This window comes from Bombus pyrosoma, linkage group LG13, assembly GCF_014825855.1.
Source record: "Bombus pyrosoma isolate SC7728 linkage group LG13, ASM1482585v1, whole genome shotgun sequence".
NCBI lineage: Eukaryota > Metazoa > Arthropoda > Insecta > Hymenoptera > Apidae > Bombus > Bombus pyrosoma.
In genome coordinates, this window is record NC_057782.1 from 8631331 (window position 1) to 8654633 (window position 23303).

The window sequence follows — 23303 nt, forward strand, 5'->3', positions numbered from 1 at the left end:
AAACGCATTCTTATCGAATTACACCAGCGTTTAATAAAAAGACATTGCCTGCTTATCATGCAATCTGAATGAACATGTATAACGATTTGTTATTTCGAGTCAACAAGAGCATATATATATATATATCATTTGGATCCGTATCTATCAAAGTATAAAAATATTGGTTGATAATAAAACCGTATTATGCGAATCACAGTCTAATTGGAAATGCGATTGGCATGGTCTTGTTTGTTTTCTTCAGGTTCGTGCGTTATTGCTTATATTTCTAAAACCGAATCGATCTTGACCTATTAAACCAACTTTGCTTTTCATCCTGGAATGCGTCACCACACACGGCCAAGGACCATTGCCAAAAGAGCCATTCGAACGTAGACACCATTTTCAGCCTGCCGGAAGTATGCGGCACGTGGGTCCGTGTCAAATTCTGTACTGATTTCGTTCACTCGCGGCAAGGGATGCATCACTACCATCTTCCTCTTCGCGCGAGACATCAATTGCGGAGTTATTACGAAATGACCGCAAACCTGTAAAAATACAAGCATTTAGATACACGAACTTGGCGAGCGTGACACGACGTTTCGTTTTGTTTCAAAATAATGCTTTTAAAGCCCCGTACAGATTAACTCGGTAAGTAACTTATTTACTGCTACCTGAATTATTGCTCTAAATCTCTTCTCTTATTCTCGTTAATCGAATGTCTTGCATTTTTATTATGTTTATGATTAGATACTAGAATCGTATTACTGGGATTTAAAAGACTCGAATTTAATTAAGTTCGCTAATCCGAACGATACTTCGAGATTTCCAATGCTCTGGCCAAATACACAGATCTTAAGGCTAAAGAAATATCTCTTTGTGCAAGAAACTTAATCTTACGAACGCTCTATTATCTTTCTCTTCTTTAAGTAACAACTACTAAGTTTATCTTGATAACAAGGCCTTGATCGAGGTCGCATTTAATAATCGAACTGTCTTGCAAGATTAATGATAGATACAAAACAGGGATCGCTGTAGGTGTACTGTAGGTGAAAATGCAGTTGGAAGATTGGCGTGGTATTACGGTTTACATGTTTCAATCGTGGACATTTTACGTAATGCACGTTTCTGACCAATTATTTTACCTGCCTTTTATATAATTCCTACACAGAAACTAGTCTAAGCTAAGTAGCTCTCGGTTTCGAGTTAGTGCGAGCGTCTCTAATTTATCGTATCTAACCGAACCATGTAAAAGGCAGCTAGTGTCAGAATTAAAAATTTGTCCTCGACAACTCGCATATCCCTAAAGGTCCTTTCGGGTAATAGGAGATATGTGGAGAAACTAAGCTTTCGCGGAAACGAGGCAACAGGTGTGAATGTAGGACACCTGGATCCAACCTTCCGATACTGAATCCTACGCTGATTTCGCATGTTGGAATTTTCAAGGCGAATAAAACTTCATCTAGCGACCTTTTCAGTTAAAACTTTCATTACGTGATTACTTACTTTATTATACTCTTCTTGTGTGGCAAAACGTTCTCTCTGAATGCGTGTCATGTAAAGGACATCCGTGTCGGGAAGAGCGTCCTCGAGGGTGCTGAATTGTTCTTGCGTTATTCCGCGTTCGTACACGTACTTCACCACGTGGTCAGGCATACCAAGGCCAGGAGGGCACACGTAACGAAGTTCAACATTGTACAAAGTCAACAATCTGTAACACGAAGCAGATGCTCGAAGGTTATCGCTGGTCGCATCGTAAATCGAATGGATCAATAATAGATTCGTAAAATTTGCACGCGACGTCTCACCTTGATAGTGAATGTACCGTTCTACCATGTTTCAAATCGCCCACCATAGTGATCGTTAAACCATTCACCGTACCGATCTCGTCCCTTATCGTAAAAATATCGAGTAACGCTTGAGTGGGGTGTTCCCCAACACCGTCGCCGGCGTTCAATAAAGGTTTTCTGCAGTGTTGTGCAGCTCTCTGAATACGAAGCATTTATAATAATAAGCGCATTTATTTCCAAATAACTTAAACTTAATGAGACTGAAATAATTTAAGTTCGAATGGAACACGTGGAAAATAGAAGATTAACTTACTGAAACGGCGCCAGGTTCAGGATGTCGAAGAACCACTACGTCCGCATAGCCTGCCATCACCGTTACCGAATCTGTAACAAATCATCGTGTCAAACTCATCGTACAACGAGCTCCAACCTTCGCTCTTTATCACGCGTGATCGCAAACCTTCCAAACTTTCTCCTTTCTTTACCGACGACGTTGAACCATCCATATATATCACTCGACCACCGAGTCGTTCCATCGCAGACGCGAAGCTGCAAGATGTTCGCGTACTGACTTCGTAGAAGATGGACGCCATCACCTTTCCCTGTGCAGAACCGATAATCAACATAAAGTTATCGTCAAAGCGATGGAACGAATTAGGCTCGATGCAAGATGCAAGATGCTCGATGCAGACGAGCGCGTTTTGTCGCACGTCCGTTCCATACACATTTTAGCAATCCATCGTATTATGTAGGAAGATACTTTATCATTCGTTGAATTACATGTAGGAGAATTGATATCTATTCGCGGTTAGGTATACATGATTGATACATCTGGCCAAGAACGTTGTCTTGTCGCTGTATGAACATTGCTCCCTGTACAGTAAGAGTTCTGTCACGCGTATCGCGATACGCATAGAATAAATACCGAATGCTCATTATCGTTTATTAGAGTGTTAGTATATCATTACATACAGGTTCGCACATCATTAGACTGCGAATTTTTATGCACTTATGCGAGATTCGAAAGCGTAAACATGCACAGAATGCACATGATATGTAAAAATATACAAGATACCGAAAGTATAGTATACGAAGAACATTTAGCGACTGAAATAAATTCTTGTTTAGATTCTATTTCTTTAATTATCGGATGAAAAATATGAAGTCGCATAAACATCCGCACAATCGGCTCATCACGGTATCGCGTGGAACCATTCAGCATTGAGAATGTTACGTACGATTCGATAAGATCTATTAGGATTGCTAAGAAGTTGCTCAGATAGCGTATGAAAATATCTCTTTTCTTCTCTTATGTTATTGATTTTCCTGCTCTCCTTTTTCTATAGCAACTCTTTTATCTAGAAACCAAAGAGATAAAGCTTCGACCTCGTTCGCTTGTGTATCACATTTAAAAAGATGTTATCTAAAAAATCACTCGTCTGCATAGGATTTTAGTTTCGAAATTACGCGCGTGTTCTTACCCGTAGAATATGATCCAAATGTCGTTCTTTCCTAACAGCGCCGCGAAGAATTTCCGCATAATTGAAAATGTCTTTCAGCAATTCTTTGTTGAAGATGTCCACGGTCAATATATTATGTCCAATTATATTGTGGCTAGTGTGAGCCGAGGAAATCGTTGACATAGAAGTCAATAAAAGATTCGGATTACTATCGCTCTTGTATTTCGTCGCGTTGCTAATAGGAAGCGGCGAGATGTTGCGTTGTTGAACCGTTTGAAGCTTCGTATGCTCGCGGGAATCTACGTCCAGGGAAAAATGAACGTTCGACACCTTGTGCGATATCGGTTGCAACAGATGTCCGTACGATTCTGAAACGAATAAACGAAAAACGAATAAATCGTTTGAAATTTTGCTACGGAACAAAGTAATCTGTACCGTTCGTCGTTCGGAAGATACTATTTATAATAATATGTCTACTCTTAGCCATTAAAGCAAAGAATAATCTTTCGCTCGCTTCAACATATCTCGGAAAAAGAAAACAACTCTAGATAGGACGTTTCAACTAAGCAGAGTAGAGCATTCTTTCCAAAAACGTTATTCCAGGCGATGCGTAATACTTCGATCGAAACAGATTTCCATACCATTTTGTTCTTCCTCCGACATGTCCGTTATCATCCGTTCGTTGTACTTTTCGTAATTCGGCGACAGGAGTCCGTCCAACGCCGAATTAGGTCGACTGTGAGACATTACATCAACGACCGGAGCATTCATAATCGTTTGCGCTTTCATCTTCGCTTGCATCTCTCTGATATCTTGGCCAAAACCAGGATTCACCAGAACTTGGCCTTCGACGTAGGCGACTTCTCCACGAAGCACTACGCGATGAACCGATCCACGAACTTTCATCCCTGCGAAAGGTGTCCATTTTGATTTGCTAAAAGGCATCGCTTCCGGTATCACCCATTCATCGTCAAGGTCGACTTCGATGTAGGTATTCGGCTGATCCGGCAGATTGAAGATCCTCTTTGGATTTTTGTACAATTTGTCTACCATATCCTGAAAAGATTTTTTCTTAAGCTCGGTATTGATCGACGAAGATTATAGCGAATTTGCTCCAACAAGATACGAATACCTTTTATGTCGTAATAATGGAACATTAAAAAAGAATGTATTTATACGATATTGCGTACCTCGATAGAGATCTCGAATTATTATCGTAAAGCTTTTAAGATAGATTTCGATTACCTCTATTGTTAATTTTCCTTCGTGAACTGCAGTGAGCAAAAGCGGAAGCATCGTCTCGAGTCCAGGAAAACCGGGTGGCGGTTTCTCACCCGATTTCTCTTGCACGGTATGCGGCGCTTGAATATCGAAAACGCGCGTTTAACAAAACTATTTCTTCGAATAGAACCTCTTCAAAACATTGCACATCTAATATGTACAAGTAATCTCTACGTAATTTAACGCACTTTTCCAATGACTAATCCGACACTTATAAAAATGATCAGTCCCTAGATCAAAAGATCTTTAGAACGAAGCTATTACAACTTTTTCGTTTACACCTTCATTGAAAGCCATTTATGCATCAAAAAATTCTCTCGGTGAAACGGATGACTTAAATTTGCGTTACAAATTTCATTCTATTAATTAGAATAGTAAGATAATATTAGAGAAGACGCTAATAAAATAAAACAAACCATGATCTGTTGCGAAACAATCGATTATATCCAAATTATCCCAAAGAGCTTGTTGATCTTCTTTGGTGCCCAACAATGGCCTCACCTGACCTCGACCAGCTCCTATACGCTCAAGATCTTCCTCGCATAGGAATAAGTGATGAGGACACACTTCGCAAGTGACAGCCATTCCCTGATAAAAATATGTATATGGAAAATGTAATTAAGAAATGTATAAAAATTGTCTCGATAATCATCACGCTAATATCTTACACTCTCGGATCGTTTGATGTTTGTATAGTTACAAAATTGTCCTCTATCTTGAAATTCACATATTTTTTTACTGATTTCTATCTCTTTCTGGGAGATCTCGATAATGATAATGGCAGTCATATAGCATGATAATATAGCATGATAATGACATATTATTTTTGATATGTAGAGATAATAAATAAGTTCGTAAAAATAGCTTACCTTTTCCTTAGCTGCGCGTATTATTTGAATCTCTTCCTTCCGAGCTACATGACACACGTGAATCGGCCTGTTATGCAAACCAGCCAATAAAAGGACCGCAGCTGTTGTTTGGCCCTCGGCATGAACGCAAAGGGGATACTTCTTTGTCCAATTTTGGAAATGCTGGAATCAACGAAACTATGGATAACTAAAGAATCATATCTACGAATCGTACGTGTGAAAAGTAGAGAATCTCTGCGCGTATAATTGCTCATACGAATCCGATTCACGAGACTTACCTTAACCCACACCGTGAGATCGGTCAATCGAAGAGTCGTGAACGTCTCATTAAGATACATTTTAAGACCAGCTGCTAATGGAGCTAATTCGCCTGTTATATCGTGATTATCGGACGAGGCACCAACGTAAATCGCATAGTCGCATCTCGCGTTCAAAACTGCACGCTGCCAGACAAAAAGAATACACGCGTTCCATTAGTATTAAATTTCTGAGATTTCCAGAGGAAGTACATCACTCTGATTAATATCTGAAACAATATAGTATCTGCACCTATGGGGCGTGTTTTGGAGAATTCCCTCTTTTTCCCGTTTCTTTCTATCGATAGGAAATTAATGAAATATTAGTGAAATATTGAATAACAAAGTACTCTGGGTGACGTAAAATTCGTAGAACACGTAGTGCAAAATATTCCTTCAAGATTTGAGAAAAATCGGACACGTACGTCCGAGTACTTGGCTGTAGCTAGGTCAAAGAACAGAATTTCAATAAAAATATAAGATAAGTTTTGCGATAACATTCTCCTCTAATCTGTTTCCTTATAGCATATTTATTCTTACAACCTCGTCAGTGCTTTGATATCTGATAAATCGACTTTTGACATAATATTGCATATATATAAAATTTCCAGGAGACTGAAAGGAAGAAGAAAAAGATTTGGATTTTTTTTTTTAAATCGTCAGAGCGATGTATTCCCTTAGTACGGAAAGGAAGGCGATATTATTTTCTTACTTCTTTGGCCAGGGCAAAGGATTGATGATCGATCACAGCAGGATTTGTGTTAGGCATCGCCAAGATCATCGTGATACCACCAGCAAGAGCAGCAGCGGTACAAGACGCGAAATCTTCTTTGTAAACAGCGCCAGGATCGCGTGTGTGTACGTGAATGTCGATTAAACCAGGAAGTTTAATCATCGTACGCGATGACATGCAATCTGTGTGAGTTTTCATACGAGGCGCACGTCCACCGAGCATTCTCATAGCCTACGCGCAATAGAAGAAGCAACGTTCATTGTTACGTCAGTTGTCGATGATTGTATCAATTGTATCGTTGTACAAGCATTCATAAATATTCAGAAATAATCGGGAATTTCTAATAATCTGTCCGCGGATATTTATGCAAATTCATATTTTTATGAATATAATTAACTCTGAAATGGACTAGAATAGGGTATTTTTCTTTTGTTTATTGTTTTTCACGATTCCACAGAAACGCTGACTATCATAGTGCAATGAATAGCTGCTCCAAGTAAAACTTTATAAGATTATGAGATTTAGATAAACTATAATGAAAAGATATTCGTAGAAATGATAGATAATCGTTATTTAAATACTTTTGCGAGTCACGCGTATTTCAATTTCTATTGTTTAATTCATATATAACAACAACGTGACAGAAATATTGTTACAGATATACGATACAAACGTGTACGTATCTGTTTGAATCAAACATCAAGAATATTTTTCAAGTTTCGTTAATCCGTGAGATTTATTTGATATCATGACAACGGCTATTTGGCGATAAGACACAGAATGTGTTAAAAACGAGATCTAAGAGATTTAAGAACTGTTAACACCGAACGAGTGGAGTGAAGCTAACATAGGGCCTGAAATCAAAGATTTTTAATTCAACTTTTATTATTTACGAGCATTCGATATGGTCACGATATTCCAATTTTTATATTTCAATTTTTTTTTTTATATATATCGTTATAAATACATCTGTAACGTGGAACGAATCTCCTTAAATTCTATTTCCACGCTTGTAGATATTTATAAAAATATATTTGCATAAATATATCATCGATTCTTTATTTAAAAGAGAATCGAAGGTCGTCGTTTTTATACAAAAGAAGCTTATTTGGTCAGCGATATATTCGTTATTTCGTCTTCTGACTCTCCGCAAACGAATTAAATAATTTTTTACCTTATCGTTACAAAGTGTTTGTCCTTTTATGAAACAATTTCAATCTATGTATCATATCCAGTTACAAGGGAAGAATATCGAGAATTTGTACTTACCTCGACGAGTAATTTCGCGCATTTAACGTCTGTAATTAAAGGAACGGAATAGTCGACGGCGAGTCTTCTGGTCCTGTAACCGTGTGTCATAAAATTGGAAACACGACGCACTCCGCCGTTTCTCATTGGCAAATTAATGACGAGATCGAATTGCTTCTTCGAAAGGAAATCAGCCAAGTGTCGAAGTTCACTGGGGCTGGAATCCTCGTTGACAGCGATATTCTCGAAAGTCCATTGAACAGGTTCCACCTATTTTTTTAAAACATTTATTCGTTGCTTTATTCAGCCGGATATTGTTTTCTTGCAAACTTTTTTTTCCCCCAATAAATTCTTCTTATCGCATTCTTGAGATAGATATTTTAACGTATCTATGCGACGATAAACTTAAAATACATACCACGAGCTATACCGAATTTCTGAAACGATATCGAATTGTGATAAACGAATGTTATATCAGAGTTAGAAATGTATATACATCAGCGAGAATTTAAGCACATATATCTATCTGAAAAATACATGGTATCTATTGTTTAAAATTCACCAACATATTCAATACAATATATTAGAATTCATTCGCAATTATTCCGACCGGCACTTTATCCGGCATTAAGATTAGATATATCAATCTTCCTCTTAGTATATCTTTATCTATGACATTCATCGGATTATATATAATAAAACGTTTTTATTAAAATATCTTGTATTTTGGAATAATACGAGTCATTCGACTGATTTTTCCATATACAACTACCCTTCGTAGCTATTAGGGCATGTGAAAGTTGCTGAAAAACTCTAGAAAACTTTCGTCGTATTTTATCGTAATACGAATTCATTCTGCTCTTACGCGTACGTACGTTACATATGTCGTAATAAATATAGAGACAGAAGAAATTCTGCTTAATTTTGATTATTCCAGGTAATTAGAAAATAAATGTTGAACTGTCCTATCTTAGCATTTTTCTCGCTATACGCGTTGAAGTATTTGAAAATTCTGCTATCTTTTACAGGTTGTTACGAGACGATGGCTAAATATTTGAAAAAATATTAGCGTGAAAAAAGAACAACGATTAGAAAAGAAGATCTGTAAAGGTTCATTTTTCTTCGCTTTCGAAGACGATGATCGTTTGGAAATTGTTTGAGAAAACACGAACGATCTAAGATCACGATATATTTGTTTCGACTTGTTAACACCCTTGGTCTTTGAAATATTGAAAAATCATTCTCCAATCATTGCACGCGTATGATATAAGAAAGTCGTGACATCGTTGGTAGGAAACCCGTTCGCGGTCAGCTTACTTGTCGATAGCCGATAGCGAGCGATTAAACCTATTCTGTTGTGTGTTGATAACGATAGCTAAGTATTTATCGGCAGTGGCACCCCACGATTGGATTATTGTCTCATCGACGAGTGAATACGTGTTCTTTGCGGGTTTATATGCGTCATGATCGCGGACGTTGATTCTCCGTTAAAGTGTCAGAATCAACGAATAACGTTTTGTCGTCGGGCAAGGTGACGGAAGGAAGTTTCTGGTTACAATAAACGATCGTTTCACAGAGTAATTTCTGCGAGAATTAAAAATGGGCAATTCTAATCAGAAGATGAAACGGAAGTTACGGGGGAAAGGGAACAGGAAGCGTGGCAGCAACGACAACTTTCAAAGTAGCGGGAACTCGACTACAAAAAGCGACGAATACAACGATCCGGAATTGATCATTTTAAGGAAATCTATCGAAAGGAATCCCGAGATGTTCGTATTGAACAATCTCATGATGTGCGTCCAATTCTTTGGAAATTACGAAGAGTAAGATATCGTTTTAAAGTTCGCGTACTAATTGTGTTACGCTACCGTTCTCAATTATCTGGACATCGGCCGCAATTCGCAACTTTATCCAGCTGTTGCTCTCTTATTTATACTAGTCGACGTTAATTATCGTTTCTATCGATGTCCGCTACCTGTATACGATTGACTCGAGACAAAATCACAAGTGGAAACGAAGCAGCTCATTACGGAAGCGGAAGTTAAGCTCACCGAGACGCGTGCGTGCAGTGTATGAAACGTGGATGTGTGTTGTTTCGCATATTTTTGCTGTTTTACGAATCGTAACAAAATTTAACGGAAATGGCTTTACACTGGTCGCCGCATTCAAGCGTACAGCGAGCGATATTTCTTCGCGTGCGCGTGCCTCACACGACACATCGCAAATAGGAAGCTTTAGATTCACAGCACGATACGAATAATATTTTAAGAAATGACCTATCTTTTGACTTATTACCGAATGAAAATTGATCGATCGGTTAAACAATCGATTAAATAACTCGCCGATACAATTAAATATAATTCTTCTGTGATATAATTAAAGTTATTTTTATAAGAATTACATAACACAGAGAATACTCTATCTTAAAAAAAAAAAAAGAAAAAAAAAATGAGAACGTTCGTACATCTGGAGAGGTGTTCTTGTTATGACCCCTTCAATTACACTAAGGGGTTTTATTTAAGAGAAAACATATTTTATATATTATCACCATTATCGTTTATATGTATGTTTTGCACGACGTAAATCGCCAAGCCGGAAGGCAAGAGCAAATAGAGATACGTAAAAGATATATTTTACATATTCGCAATAATGCGGGAAATGTACAGATACTTGTGAACAGTAGCGTATATGTTGGAAAAATATTCTTCCGAATAATCGGAACAAATAAGCGAGTCTTTAGTCCTCGATCGGTGCCACGATTACGACAAACTCGATAACTTTAACTGGTGATAATACGATTTTATCAGTGGTTAGACAGAAAATAAAATCTTATACATAGTGATGTTTTTCAGAGAAATCAAGCGCGTGAAGGAAACTATGGCATCGTCGCGCGAGATGCAAATGAACAAGCGTTTGCCTCCTCAAAAGCACGTGCTGCTTCCAGACATTCTTCAGGAGCACATCGCTCGTCACCTCGGTTTCACTTCCATGCGACAATCCTATATACCAACCATCGAACCTTTGCAGCCGGTTCGAATTTACATGGTTCACGATAACATCGACATCATAGAAGAAGGTTATTCGTCACACTATAGTAACGTGAACGATACAACTGTATATAACATATTGTTGAAACCAACGAACCAACAAGGTAGGTGACGATACGTGGCGTAGTCTGGTTATAAAGTAAAATACTCGAGGTGTAAGCAAATTGCGTTTACATTGTCGCAGGTTTTGTGCAACTGCAGGTTCTCGACAACTTTATAGAGTCGAGGAAAGCAACGAGAGAAGACGACGTGGACCTAACATCGATAGCAGAGAACGACGACGAACTATACAGCGATGGTAGCATTTACAGTCCAAAATCTCGATCAAATTTATCTGTCCACTCAGTCAGTTCTAGCAAATCTAAACTAGAGATGGTTAAAAACTCTAACTTCAAGCATACGAGATCTTTGCCCAATCTGTGCGACGAGGAAGTCGGGAATGGAAGCTTTTTACATTCCAATCGTAGTAGGAAAATTGCAGAGGAACCTGATTACGACAATGGGTCCTCCGATGCGGAGGAAAGAAAACGTTCGAACAAGAGACCACAGACGAAGGAGGAATTACCGAACCGAGGGAGTCGTCGATGGGAGAAACAAGTGCCGCGACAAAAGATCCAAGGACCTAACAGTCAAGATCCCACGAGCAGCAACAGTTCTGGATATCGATCCGACAATTACGCATATAGCAGCGATAGCAGTTGCAATCCGAGTCGGAACTCTAAATTCTCTCAGAGCTCTAGTTACGACGAGCTGGACGAATGTTGGATAACGAACGGAGAGTTTCCGCGTCGTTGTTTCAAGAAAATCACGTATATGGCCGATGGGAATCTCTACGATCCGAAAACAGAGAAGTTGCAAAAGCTGGATCATAAGCAACGAAGAATTAAAATGGCCTTGAGCCGGTACAACTATAATTTGTTTTATATAAGCAGCACTGAGTTTATGAAACACTTTATGAAAATGTTTCTACATCGGTTGGGAGAGTCGTTGAATTTTGATCAGGAATCCGTGGACGATACCAAACGAGAAGGGTGCGTGCTCTATTGTGACAAGATCATGATCGGCGAAACCTTGAAGCACAGTAAAGTGGAACAATACGAGATTATTCCTGCCATTTGGTTGGAATGGCCTATCTGCGCTCAAGAATGGCTGGTGAGGACACGACATACCTGGCCAAATAACAGCGACGTGGGCAAGGTTAAAGACTTTGGATGCTACGTCGTTCCGGAAGGCTTCGTGCCGAGGGATAGAAATAGCAATCTCATCGAGGATCTGCAATGGCAGCTCACGTTCCCGGCAGCCGAAAGATACCTTGAAACCTGCATGACACAGGCCCAAATACAAGTGTATTTGATCGCTCTGATGCTTCACAAGACTTTCCTCAGACCTATTTTTGATACTATGTTCGGTCTAACCACTGCCCATATCAGGCACAAATTATTCTGGATGATCGAAGAGAACGCGAACCCATCGAAATGGCCAGATAGTAGATTGGGAGAGTGTTTGTTAATGCTTCTGAATTCTCTGTATTACAACATTAGTCAAAACGAACCTAAGCTTAACGATTACTTCATCAAAAGTAGGAATCTCTTTCAAAGGATACCCTGTGAACATTTGCTGCACACGCAGAAGCAATTGAAACGCATCACAGAGAATCCGATAATGTACGTTTTTCATGCAATGGAAAACATTCGCTACAGTAACGATTTCTTCCCGAGGTTGGACTACGAGATGTTACTGAAGATATTGACGGCTGACACGTTGACGTTGGTTAATCCGAAACTGACTCAACACGTTCCGGTTTCGATGTATCAAACGTACGAGGATCCTACCGAGCAAAATACATACGATATGAAAAGCTTTTGGGAGACGGCGAGGAAACAAGGACACAAACCATCCATCAATTTGGTCACCAATAAGTCGTTGATTGTTCCTCGCAAGGCCACCGACTCTATCATCGAAATCGCTGTAAGATCTATTTTCTGATAAGCTGTTTCTATCGACGCTTTTATCTAAAACACTCGTCATCGAATGACATATTCTATTTCGAAGACGTACGTTCTCGTTGTACCGTGTTCGACAGTCATACATATGTATACCACGAAATACCTTTTTCCTCCAAATTGTTATCGATCAAGCTTTCCTCCAACCTCAAGGACTCTATTTTGAAAAACATTTGACCGACAACGTAATTAATATTTTTCGCTGTATATTCGATAAGGGACAATACTATTCATTTATTTGTATTCCGCAATACTTAATCTTATCTGCCAATGATATAGGATGATCTCTGGATTATAGAGAAACTATTACTCTATTTGTCTCTATTTTTTTTACAGACACGTTGCGCTGACTTGGAGGGACCAAGGTTGTGCATTCTTTTAGGCTTCTTCATACGGCATTTCATTCAAATCGCCGAACGATGTAACCAGTACCAAGCACATAGACAGAAAAAGATGTACCTTGATCACGCGGACAGGCTATCCATATTGCTTTTCGAGCGTCAAAGATATACGGAAGATGCGATAGCTTATCGCGACAAGATCAAAGATGTCAGGAAGAAAGTAGCTGTTTCGGAACCAGGAAACCAACCGCCAGATACTCCGGAGAGAAATCCAAAGAAACCCATATACGTTGGATCGTTGAACAATCGTTTCACGCAAGAATCAAATTCGTCGAATCAAGTTCGCCAGAAAACCATTGAACCAATTCCTAGGCTGAGCGTGAAATTGCCGCAAAAACAAGTTAATGTTCAAGATGTTAAAGTAATCGTTCATGAAAGGCATTACGAAGAACCGAACGAATTAAATTTAGAAGTTACGATTGATAAGGTGGCCGCTCAAAGTTCAATAAGCGAAAATCATGTGTCAAAATTGGAAACCGATGAACCAAACAAACCGATTCTTCGTATCCAAAAACTATCAGGAAGTGAATCCACGTACATTTAGAAGCGAACATGCACAACTAATTCCTTCGTTACCTAATAAATTTTTCAACCTTTTGCAAGTAATCTGTAATTTATTGTTATTTAATGTTATTTATACTTACAGATGATTGGACGCGATTCTTAATTGCTTATCTAGAAAAATTAATCGCTTAAGTAGAATTCCATTTGTCTGGACTAATTGGAGGACGGAAAGTTTACTTAGGGTATCCCAGGTTTCTTTGAACCAAATGGTGTTAGTGTATTGTATAAGTACAACTATAACAAATAAACGAACCTCTCGTTTGTTAAACTGATCAGCTACACTTTTTCTCAATTTCTCGATTTCATTACATAAGTACACACGATTAACGATTCAATTCTCAAGAGACAGTTCACTTATTCTCATAAATTTATTCGTAGCAACATAATTGCACAAACAATAGTAAATTCTAAAGTGACTCTTATAATTAGGATTTGCAATATCATCGCTTACCATTTTATATGATGTATTTTTATTTCTATCCACAGAGTAAGGTAGCTACGTTTTGTGATGAAGAACCTGGGACACACTTTGTAATTAGAGTTCACCAATTTTCCCCACTGCCTATTCGTCTTACTTGTTACATTATGATTGATTACGTCCAGATTAATGGATTCAATCGGCGACTTGTTTAACACTTACGCTGCTATCTTTTATGCATATGTTGCGCCCATCAATCGTCTCGGTAATATTACTAACGCAACTATGTAGTTTTAGTCTTCATTAGATATTGTAATATCGCGCGACGATACTACTTAGTCATTTATATATTTCTGACCGTGATTCATTCAAATAATCTGGAAGTTACATCTGATAGAATTTTCATATTTGCAGAAGAGAAATTCAATTTTAGTAACAGCGAAAGTGTTAATCAAATATTAACTAAAATTCCTATCTAATAAAGAGATTTCTATTATAGCAGGACAAATGTGATAAAATGACATTTAATATATTCGCTGATGCTTAAATATAGCTGTTCCAATTTTGGAATTACAGCTTTTTGTCATTAGGAATGACTGTCTTTTAACCTTAGAATAGTATTCGTTTGATTATAGATTATTATAATGTTTTGTATAAGTTTTGTATAAGATTAGTAGCAAATTTACACGAAGTTAAAAATTTCCAAGTTAAGTAATCTAACTATTTGAATTCTTACAGTTCTCAGCGGTTCAACGATATCAGATAAGAGATAATTAATAATGTAGATCAATGCGGAATGATGTAGATCATATCTATCGTTTCCTTTTGTATATTTCTCAGTTATCTCGTCAACACGCGACAGTTGCGTTAAAGGCATTAGAATTAAACGATTAAAGCGACGCAACGTATGCATTAATTGTAACGAAAGTATCGAACTATTAGCGCTTAGTATTAAATTAAGTTTTAGGAAATTCTTTTAAGTCAACCTTAACACACGTTCGTATGAATTGTAACTGTAAATATTTAAATATATATTTTAAGTTTCTAATAGAGAAATCTCATTACCTCTACTCCGTGCTCTGTGTAGAAATCTGCGGTCCCCATGCTGGCGTATAATTTATAACCCATCTTGTGAAGACTACGAATAGAGGGTAACAGTTCCATTTTGTGCTGTAATCAAGAACCATGCTGGGACATTGGACCAATCGTTGATAATCATCAAATCTCTACGTGGCAGAATGAAATACCTTGAAACTTCCAATCGAGAGCAAGATGCTTTTCTGTGGTATACGAAAACCGGTACTCATCATTCCCTTCAAGTAAGCCTCGTACCGATTGTCTCCGAAACAGGCGACTTCCCCTGTGGATACCATCTCAACTCCTAACGTTACGTCGGCACCTATTCAATCGTAAAGCATTATTCTTCAGGTTCATATTTTAAGAAAGCATATTCTAACGTCCCACAGGATCCATAAGGCTTTTTCATTTGGTTTGTTGCATGTAGAAAATACAAACCCTTTATTGAAAAAATAATTTTCCAAAAAAGGATTTCAGAAAGTAAAAGATGGCTATAAATCGATATAGACGCGGAATATCTAGGCAAAAGCTAGTAAGCGATATTCGATTAGAAACAGTGAAGTATAAACGCAAAATATTCCGTGCATAGTTTTGCAGAAACAATATAATGTGGCAAGATACTTTGTTCGTAGCGTTGCATGAACGACATCGTGTCGCAAGATATGCGCTTACCAGCAAGACGCGAGAAAGAGAATTGTGGCACTTTAACACCGACTTTGCCACATCCGGCAAGTACGTCCACTGGATCTACAGGTTCGCCGACTATCAGTCGCGTAGCCATAGCTACGAAATTATGATCCAGAGTTTTCGACACGAACGGGAAAGATCTTGATACTCTAACGTTGCACTCGATGACCTTCAGCTCGTTGTCCTGTCGACAAAAGATATGTCACCATTTATTTCTCTTCCTCGACATTTCCATATTCCCTTGAGGAATTGACTACAAATACCGTCGAATGAATATCGTCGGGCCTATCGCCGCGAATATTTCACGTTAATCTGGAAACTTCTTTCCAAAAATTTTACCTTTGCGATAAGTTGCATGTTAAAGGGACCAGTGACGCCAAGAGACGCGGCAATGGCCTTGGACATCATTTTAATCTTCGTCAAGGTCTCTGCGTTGATATCCTGAGGTGGTGTGACCAAAGTAGCGTCACCCGAATGAACACCAGCGTTCTCCACGTGTTCTGATACCGCCATGCAAAGAATAATTCCATCATACGCAACTGCATCGACGTCTATCTCCTTCGCTTCGAGAATAAACTTTGATATAACCACTGGATGTTCCTTGTTCACTTCGCTGGCGCTTTTCAAATACGACTCGAGGTCGTTATGCGAATGGGCCACGTTCATGGCAGCACCACTTAATACGTAAGAAGGACGCACTAAACACGGATAGCCGACCTCTTCGCAAAATTCGATCGCGGATTTCAAGTTGGTCAACTCCTTCCACCTGAGAAATCATTATAATTACATTAGATTAATACTTTGATTGTTTAGTTGATACGACTATGTACGAGTAATGCTAGAAATGCGATAACTATACCGCGGATTTTTACTCTATTTTTACTTTATTTTAATTATATTTTCAAGCACATGGCTAAAAATGTAGGATCTATAATAGAGATTTGGTTTATTGATTAAATATTAATATAACATGCTTTGTTTACTTTATGCATATTTCTAAATTATACGCATTCTGTGTATTTTTGTATAATTTTCGGGAAAAAAAATAATTCGTCACAAGTTGCATTAATAACGATTTACCTGGGTTGCGAAATTCCAATGCCATCCAACATACGAGAAAATTTGAAACGATTTTCAGCGCCATCGACAGATTCCGGTGAAGTGCCAAGAATTCTAGCTTGTTGTCTGTGAAGATCCATAGCGATATTGTTCGGCAATTGGCCGCCCATCGATAAAATTATTCCTTCCGGACATTCGTGATCGTAAATATCCATCACGACTTCGAACGATATTTCTTCGAAGTACAATCGATCGCTCATGTCGTAGTCGGTACTAACTGTTTCCGGATTGTAGTTCACCATGATCGTCTTCCTTCCCAAGTTTCGTAATTCGCGCAAACAACTAACGGCACACCAGTCGAATTCTACCGAACTACCGATTCTGTAAACTCCAGATCCTAAGGAAAATGTTATTCACGATTATTCATTAAAAACATACCAAATTCCCCAATCGTTTTTGACGCTCGAACTGCTTTATTAATAGATAAATTCGACTTCCCCCTTCCATATGAAAAAAAGTCATTTTTGATAAAACAAGGAAAAATCAACTAAAAAATAATTCTAAATAATTTAATAGTATCAAAAGTTCGTTATGTTCTTTCTACCTATTTGTAAGAAATTAGTGTTATATCAGTAATTCGGTAAGAGCCAATCTTACGTTAACGCAACATTTCGTTATGGTCATGAAAAGGAATTTTAGTCTGTCTTTTTGCATTTCCATTCTTTGGTTAAGTTTCTTTATTACTTGCCTATAACCATGGTGTATCCGCCAGGAAATTCTACATCGTGCGTAGTGCCATTATATGTCAAATAAAGGTAATTCGTCGTCGCTGGCCACTCCGCAGCAACTGTGTCTATCTGTTTGACCATTGGTCGTATATTACTCTCCTGTCTTTGTATTCTAACTGCTAATTCCGAACTCTTAACCGCAGCCGCTATCTGTTTATCGGAAAATCCAATTTGCTTCGCGCGTAGTAAAACCTCGTGCGATAACTTTGTATGATCTGTGCTCTCCAATACTACATAATAATCGATAATATTTTTCATCTTGTGTAAAAACCACCTGTCTATTTTCGTGAGTTCGTACAATCGATCGATCGTATATCCAGCCTTTATGGAAGCTGCAAGGACGAACATTCTTTTATCAGTTGGCTTTTCCAATTCTTCGTCGTTGGGAGTTTTCACGTACGGATCGAAACCATTGATGTTCTCGTCAACCATCCTCAACGCTTTCTGAAAAGCTTCTTCGAATTTGCGACCAATCGCCATCACTTCTCCCACGCTTTTCATAGAGCTACCAATCTAAAATCATTTTAAGTTTGTCGTTTTTCAATTTTTATGCTATGGTTCGGCTCAGTTGCGAACATCATCTTGCGTTAAATAATTATATTTAAAAAAAGAAGAATATTTCACAAATTTATGTACTGGTCTAACATGTATACCTTTGTACTGACTCGTTGAAATTTGCTCAGATCCCATCTCGGTATTTTAACCACACAATAATCTAGACTAGGCTCGAAACAAGCTGTAGTCTTTCCTGTAACGGAATTATGGATATCCGGCAAACGAATACCAAGAGCAAGTTTTGCGGCTACGTAAGCCAGCGGATAACCGGTAGCTTTGCTTGCTAATGCCGAGCTACGAGATAATCTGGCATTTACTTCGATTATATAATACTCCTTGGTGTTTGGATTCAGCGCGTATTGAATATTACATTCGCCGACAATTCCAAAGTGTCTAATCACATTGATAGCGGTCGTCCGAAGCATATTATATTCCATATTAGACAGTGTTTGACTTGGAGCGATTACGATCGATTCTCCGGTATGGATGCCAAGAGGATCCACGTTCTCCATGTTGCAAACTGTGATACAATTGTCGTACGCATCCCGAACGACCTCGTATTCCACCTCTTTCCAGCCTTTCAATGATTTATCGATGATCAATTGAGTCGAATGAGCGAATGCTTGTTGCGCCAGGTTTCGTAGCTCCTTCTTGGAGTTCGCGAAACCGGACCCCAATCCTCCAAGAGAAAACGCTGCTCTAGCCATTACTGGGTAGCCCAATTTTTCTGCTGCATCTAATGCCTGATCGAGTAAATTATGTAAATAATAATAGCTATAATTACTTTTCGATAATGAATAAACTGTAAAATTTTAAAACTCAGTGAATAGATTGTACTTTCGAAAGACACCGATGGCCTGTGTAGGAATCAATATTTTCCGAAAGTATAGATCGCCGAAGATGGGCTCTCACAATTCAGATCCGCCACCTGACATCCGAATTAATCGTGAGACTTGCGATTTTCTTACCTCTTCGATAGAATAGACCGCCGCACTTGGCGCCACGTTTTCATTGATCTCCGCGATACGTTCTGCGAAGAGCTTTCTATCTTCCGTCTCTATGATCGACTGTATAGGCGTTCCTAAAATTCTGATATTATATTTCTTAAATACTCCATTCTTCTCGAGTTCAACACCACAATTGAGAGCAGTCTGTCCGCCAAATGTCAAGAGGACACCATCGGGCCGCTCCGATTGTATTACCTGAAATATTCAAAGACATAAAATTCTACGTCCACTCCGAGTTCATAGAAATTTGCCAGAAAAGAAAAACGACTGCTCTTTAGAATTCTTCAGGGTTCAAATATACCTGTTCCACGTATTCCGGTATAATCGGCAGAAAGTAAACCTTATCCGCCATGCCTTTTGACGTTTGCACGGTCGCTATATTTGGATTGATCAGTAACGTCTGCACGCATTCTTCGCGTAACGCCTTGATCGCTTGCGATCCGGAATAATCGAATTCACCTGCTTGACCGATACTGAGACCACCCGATCCCAAGATCAACACTTTTTTCGGTCGTACAGGTAAATCTATCATGTTGTCGCTACTGTAGCTCAATTTTTTATTAAGTCTTTCCTTCATAGAAATTGATTGTTTTTCGCTCGCATTGTCGATCACGGCTTCCAAAAATACATCGAACAGGCATTCCAGATCCTGAGGACCGGCAGTATGCTCCGGATGAAACTGAACCGAAAAGTAAGGAAGCGTCGAATGTACGACACCTTCGTTGCTATTGTCGTTAGTATTGGTGAAGAGTGGTTCCCAATTATCTGGTAATTGTTTTGCATCGACTGCAAATCCATGATTCTGCGAGGTCATGTAACAGCGACCGGTTCCGTGATGCGTGACTGGTTGATTGTGACCACGGTTGCCGTAGCTATACGTAACAGATGTATGTAACACAAGAATTTTTGCATAAAACGAAACTATTAAGTAGATATAATGAATTTACTCGCGTTCTGTTAAAAGAGCTATTTATATAATGAAGAAATAACATGTCTAAACCAGTAAACAAATTTATTACTGAACCGAATAGTACTCCGAGTAAATAAAAATAGGAGAAAAATTCATTTTATATGAAAGTATAATACATGAACACTTGTACGGATGTATTATGAATGTATATACGTAAAAGTTTTGTATGGTAAGTGTTCAAATACTCTCGTAAGTCAGTGTAACATCGTTTTCCTATTAGCGTATGCTAGCTACTTTTAAGAAAATAATAGGATCACCCAAACGAGAATTGAAACGGTATACTAATCGCATACTCATGCAATTAGGGGCAAGCAGAAGAATACATACTTCATCTTATATGTGACGCAACCAGCGGCGATGCACAGCAACTGATGACCCAAGCAAATACCAAAAATCGGTTTCTGTATGTCGGATTTCAAAATGGATCGAATACTTTCCACCGTTGTTTCGCATTTTCTCGGATCGCCTGGTCCATTGCTAAGGAATAAGCCGTCGTAAGTGGCATTGTTTAAATCGTAATTCCAAGGCACAACGTCTACGCGAGCACCTCGACTAATCAAGCATCTCAATTGATTGTACTTTAGACCGCAGTCTATTACGCATATGCGAGGATAACCAGCGGAATTGTATGTCCTTTGTATAGGCTGAAATTCAATGATCGATAATCAATTTGAACGGAAGACCAAAGGCTCGGAGTAGCTTTGAAGTTTAACCCTTTGCTGTCTGAACAGCATTCGATACCTTATCTCAAATGGTTCGTATTAGATATCACAGTTTTTTTAAAGTACATTGAAAATTATACGCGTTCAAAAATGACCGAGATCGTATCAAGTGTCGTGCAACTGACATAATATCGATTTTCAATTTTTAAAAAATTCTAAATTATAATACGCGTTTGAATTAAAAATAGAAAAAAGGTTTGTACGTTAAAATAAAAAATGGTGAAGTGAAATAAAGCGTCGAATTCGAGGGTATAAATCCTGTTGTCGTGTACCTGGACCACTTCCGCGACGAGATGTCTGCTGTTCGGGTCCGCTATCGGAGGAATCAAGGAAGCAACGGGATTAGAAACTGGTGGATCGAACACGATTCTACCTAATATAGTGCCTTTCTCGCGAATAATCTTTGTCAGGGCTCTGGTATCGATTTCGTATATGCCTGGTATATTTTGTTCCTTCATCCATTTGGACAGCGTCCTGGTTTGCCGCCAATGACTCGGTGTTTCGCATATCTCACCGACCACCAGAGCAGCCGCCCAAATTCGATGAGATTCGAACCAACTGTAATGGCAAACATGTTTGTTACGATCATCGATGCTAAGAAACTTACCAATTTTTAGATATTTGTAACAACAACAAACTGAGTATCGAAGAAAAATCGTGATAATCGCGAAAGCTAAACAGATTTTTTACGAATGGATTTCCCAACGAAATACTAAGTAGCTGCTATTACTTTTGAATTATACTCTTACTATGGTATTTTATGGTTGTCCACCTCGTCGCCAAATACTCCATAATTTCCAATTATCGGATATGTAAGTACTAAAATTTGAGCGTGGTAAGAAGGATCTGTGAGTGATTCTGGGTAGCCCACCATACCAGTCTGAAACACTGTAAAAAATATATCAGTGCGGACAGTACGTGTTACGTATACAATGTTCCTTGCAAAAATTCTAGCCGTAATTTCTCAACTATATAAACACCAAACGAAAACAGCATTGTAATTAGTGACAGCGCTTTTATCTTCGATTTGATGTATTAAAATACGAAAATGCAATCTAAACATACACGACTATGATTCTAAATCGCCGAATATATTTAGAAAAGGAACCGAGTATACATCGTACGAAATGAATTCACACAAATTCTAATAGGATGAAACTTGAATTTTTAGAATGCATACTAATATAAACACCGCAATAGATATAAACAACGTTATCTTTGTATTCTATGCGTAAACATATTTTCCGTATGAATTCCTCCAGAACTAATACCGAACTTACAAAGATAATGTTTTCCAGTAAACGATAAGCTAGTACATGCTATGGAATAGTCCCACGTGGCTCTTTAATCATCCATTTTCACAAGGCACATATCGTTCTTCTCGTCGAAGCGTGAAAATATAATCATACGATAGTAAAAAGGAACGACGATCATAATGCTTTAATTAAAATGAAAAGTACGACGAAAGGTAGACGACGACAGTGGAAGAGATCGTTATAAGAATTGTGCACGTGCTACATATTCAACACAATGGACGAGCACGTGTTCAGACACTCACCTATTTCACCATCAACCGGTTTTTCCGCGCCGAAATGTCTTCCCGCGAAGACAGAACCATCTTCGAGTAAAAGATAGACTGTTTTAGATATACGATCAGAAACGGTCGCACGCTCAGGCATTTTTCAAACTCTTCACGGAGTACCGAGCGTGTTCTCGACCCGCTGAACACTGCTCATACTATGGGTTGTAGATACGCTTTATACGTTGAGTATCAGATATTGGAGTGTCATGTCTCATGAGTATGAGATCGTTTAGCCTGGTCAATGCCTGCATGCAGCGCCACAAGATCTGCTTCCAGCCAATAGGTGTCTAACTGTCCACCCGCTTGTTGCGCGTACGATTCTACGCGCATGTCACGTGATCTGTATCAGTCCGATACATTGGTTTTGGTTTCAGGAATATTACAATCAGAGCAAGCGCCATGTTGTAGCTCCTCAACGGATTTGAATTTGAAATGCGCGCCTAAATGCATCGGTATCATGCAGAATTCTCCGCCTCGGACTCGGTTAATGGTACATATATGAAAATCACAGGAGAAAAACGCGACAAGTACTTACGTTCGTTTAGTCGATTTTTGATTTTACCGTTACATCATGGTTATATAGAAAATTAACAGAGATATACTTATCTTATTTGTTCTTCCTTCTATTTTTATTCTTTATTGCGCTTACGTACTTTTATGTATTTTATACCAATCCCTTGTAGGCTACGGGCAATTCGTTCCTCATTCATTTCTCGGCTACGATCGCTCGATAATCGGTGGAAATTGGTCGAAGAAGGATCGGATATATG

At 38.6% G+C, this 23303-nt stretch overlaps 2 protein-coding genes across 2 annotated transcripts; one reads left to right on the forward strand and one right to left on the reverse strand.

Annotated features, from left to right (window-relative positions):
• Nucleotides 1-10: 10 nt before the first annotated feature.
• Nucleotides 11-23178, reverse strand: LOC122574071 (CAD protein). The gene is made up of 26 exons (XM_043741174.1): nucleotides 22510-23178; nucleotides 21701-21839; nucleotides 21224-21509; nucleotides 20557-20873; nucleotides 19561-20131; nucleotides 19221-19454; nucleotides 18351-18995; nucleotides 17658-18210; nucleotides 16931-17306; nucleotides 16190-16616; nucleotides 15836-16034; nucleotides 15334-15485; nucleotides 15152-15256; nucleotides 7675-7923; nucleotides 6385-6636; nucleotides 5655-5819; nucleotides 5377-5538; nucleotides 4924-5095; nucleotides 4472-4587; nucleotides 3868-4282; nucleotides 3248-3594; nucleotides 2227-2368; nucleotides 2080-2150; nucleotides 1785-1963; nucleotides 1483-1687; nucleotides 11-524 (listed from the first exon to the last, which is right to left on the reverse strand). Exons 1-26 carry the CDS (start codon nucleotides 22628-22630, stop codon nucleotides 324-326), a joined length of 6801 nt encoding a protein of 2266 aa, XP_043597109.1. The 5' UTR covers nucleotides 22631-23178; the 3' UTR covers nucleotides 11-323.
• On the forward strand, nucleotides 7951-15142 carry LOC122574072. The gene is made up of 4 exons (XM_043741175.1): nucleotides 7951-9476; nucleotides 10506-10804; nucleotides 10885-12668; nucleotides 13040-15142. Exons 1-4 carry the CDS (start codon nucleotides 9253-9255, stop codon nucleotides 13646-13648), a joined length of 2916 nt encoding a protein of 971 aa, XP_043597110.1. The 5' UTR covers nucleotides 7951-9252; the 3' UTR covers nucleotides 13649-15142.
• Nucleotides 23179-23303: the final 125 nt, after the last annotated feature.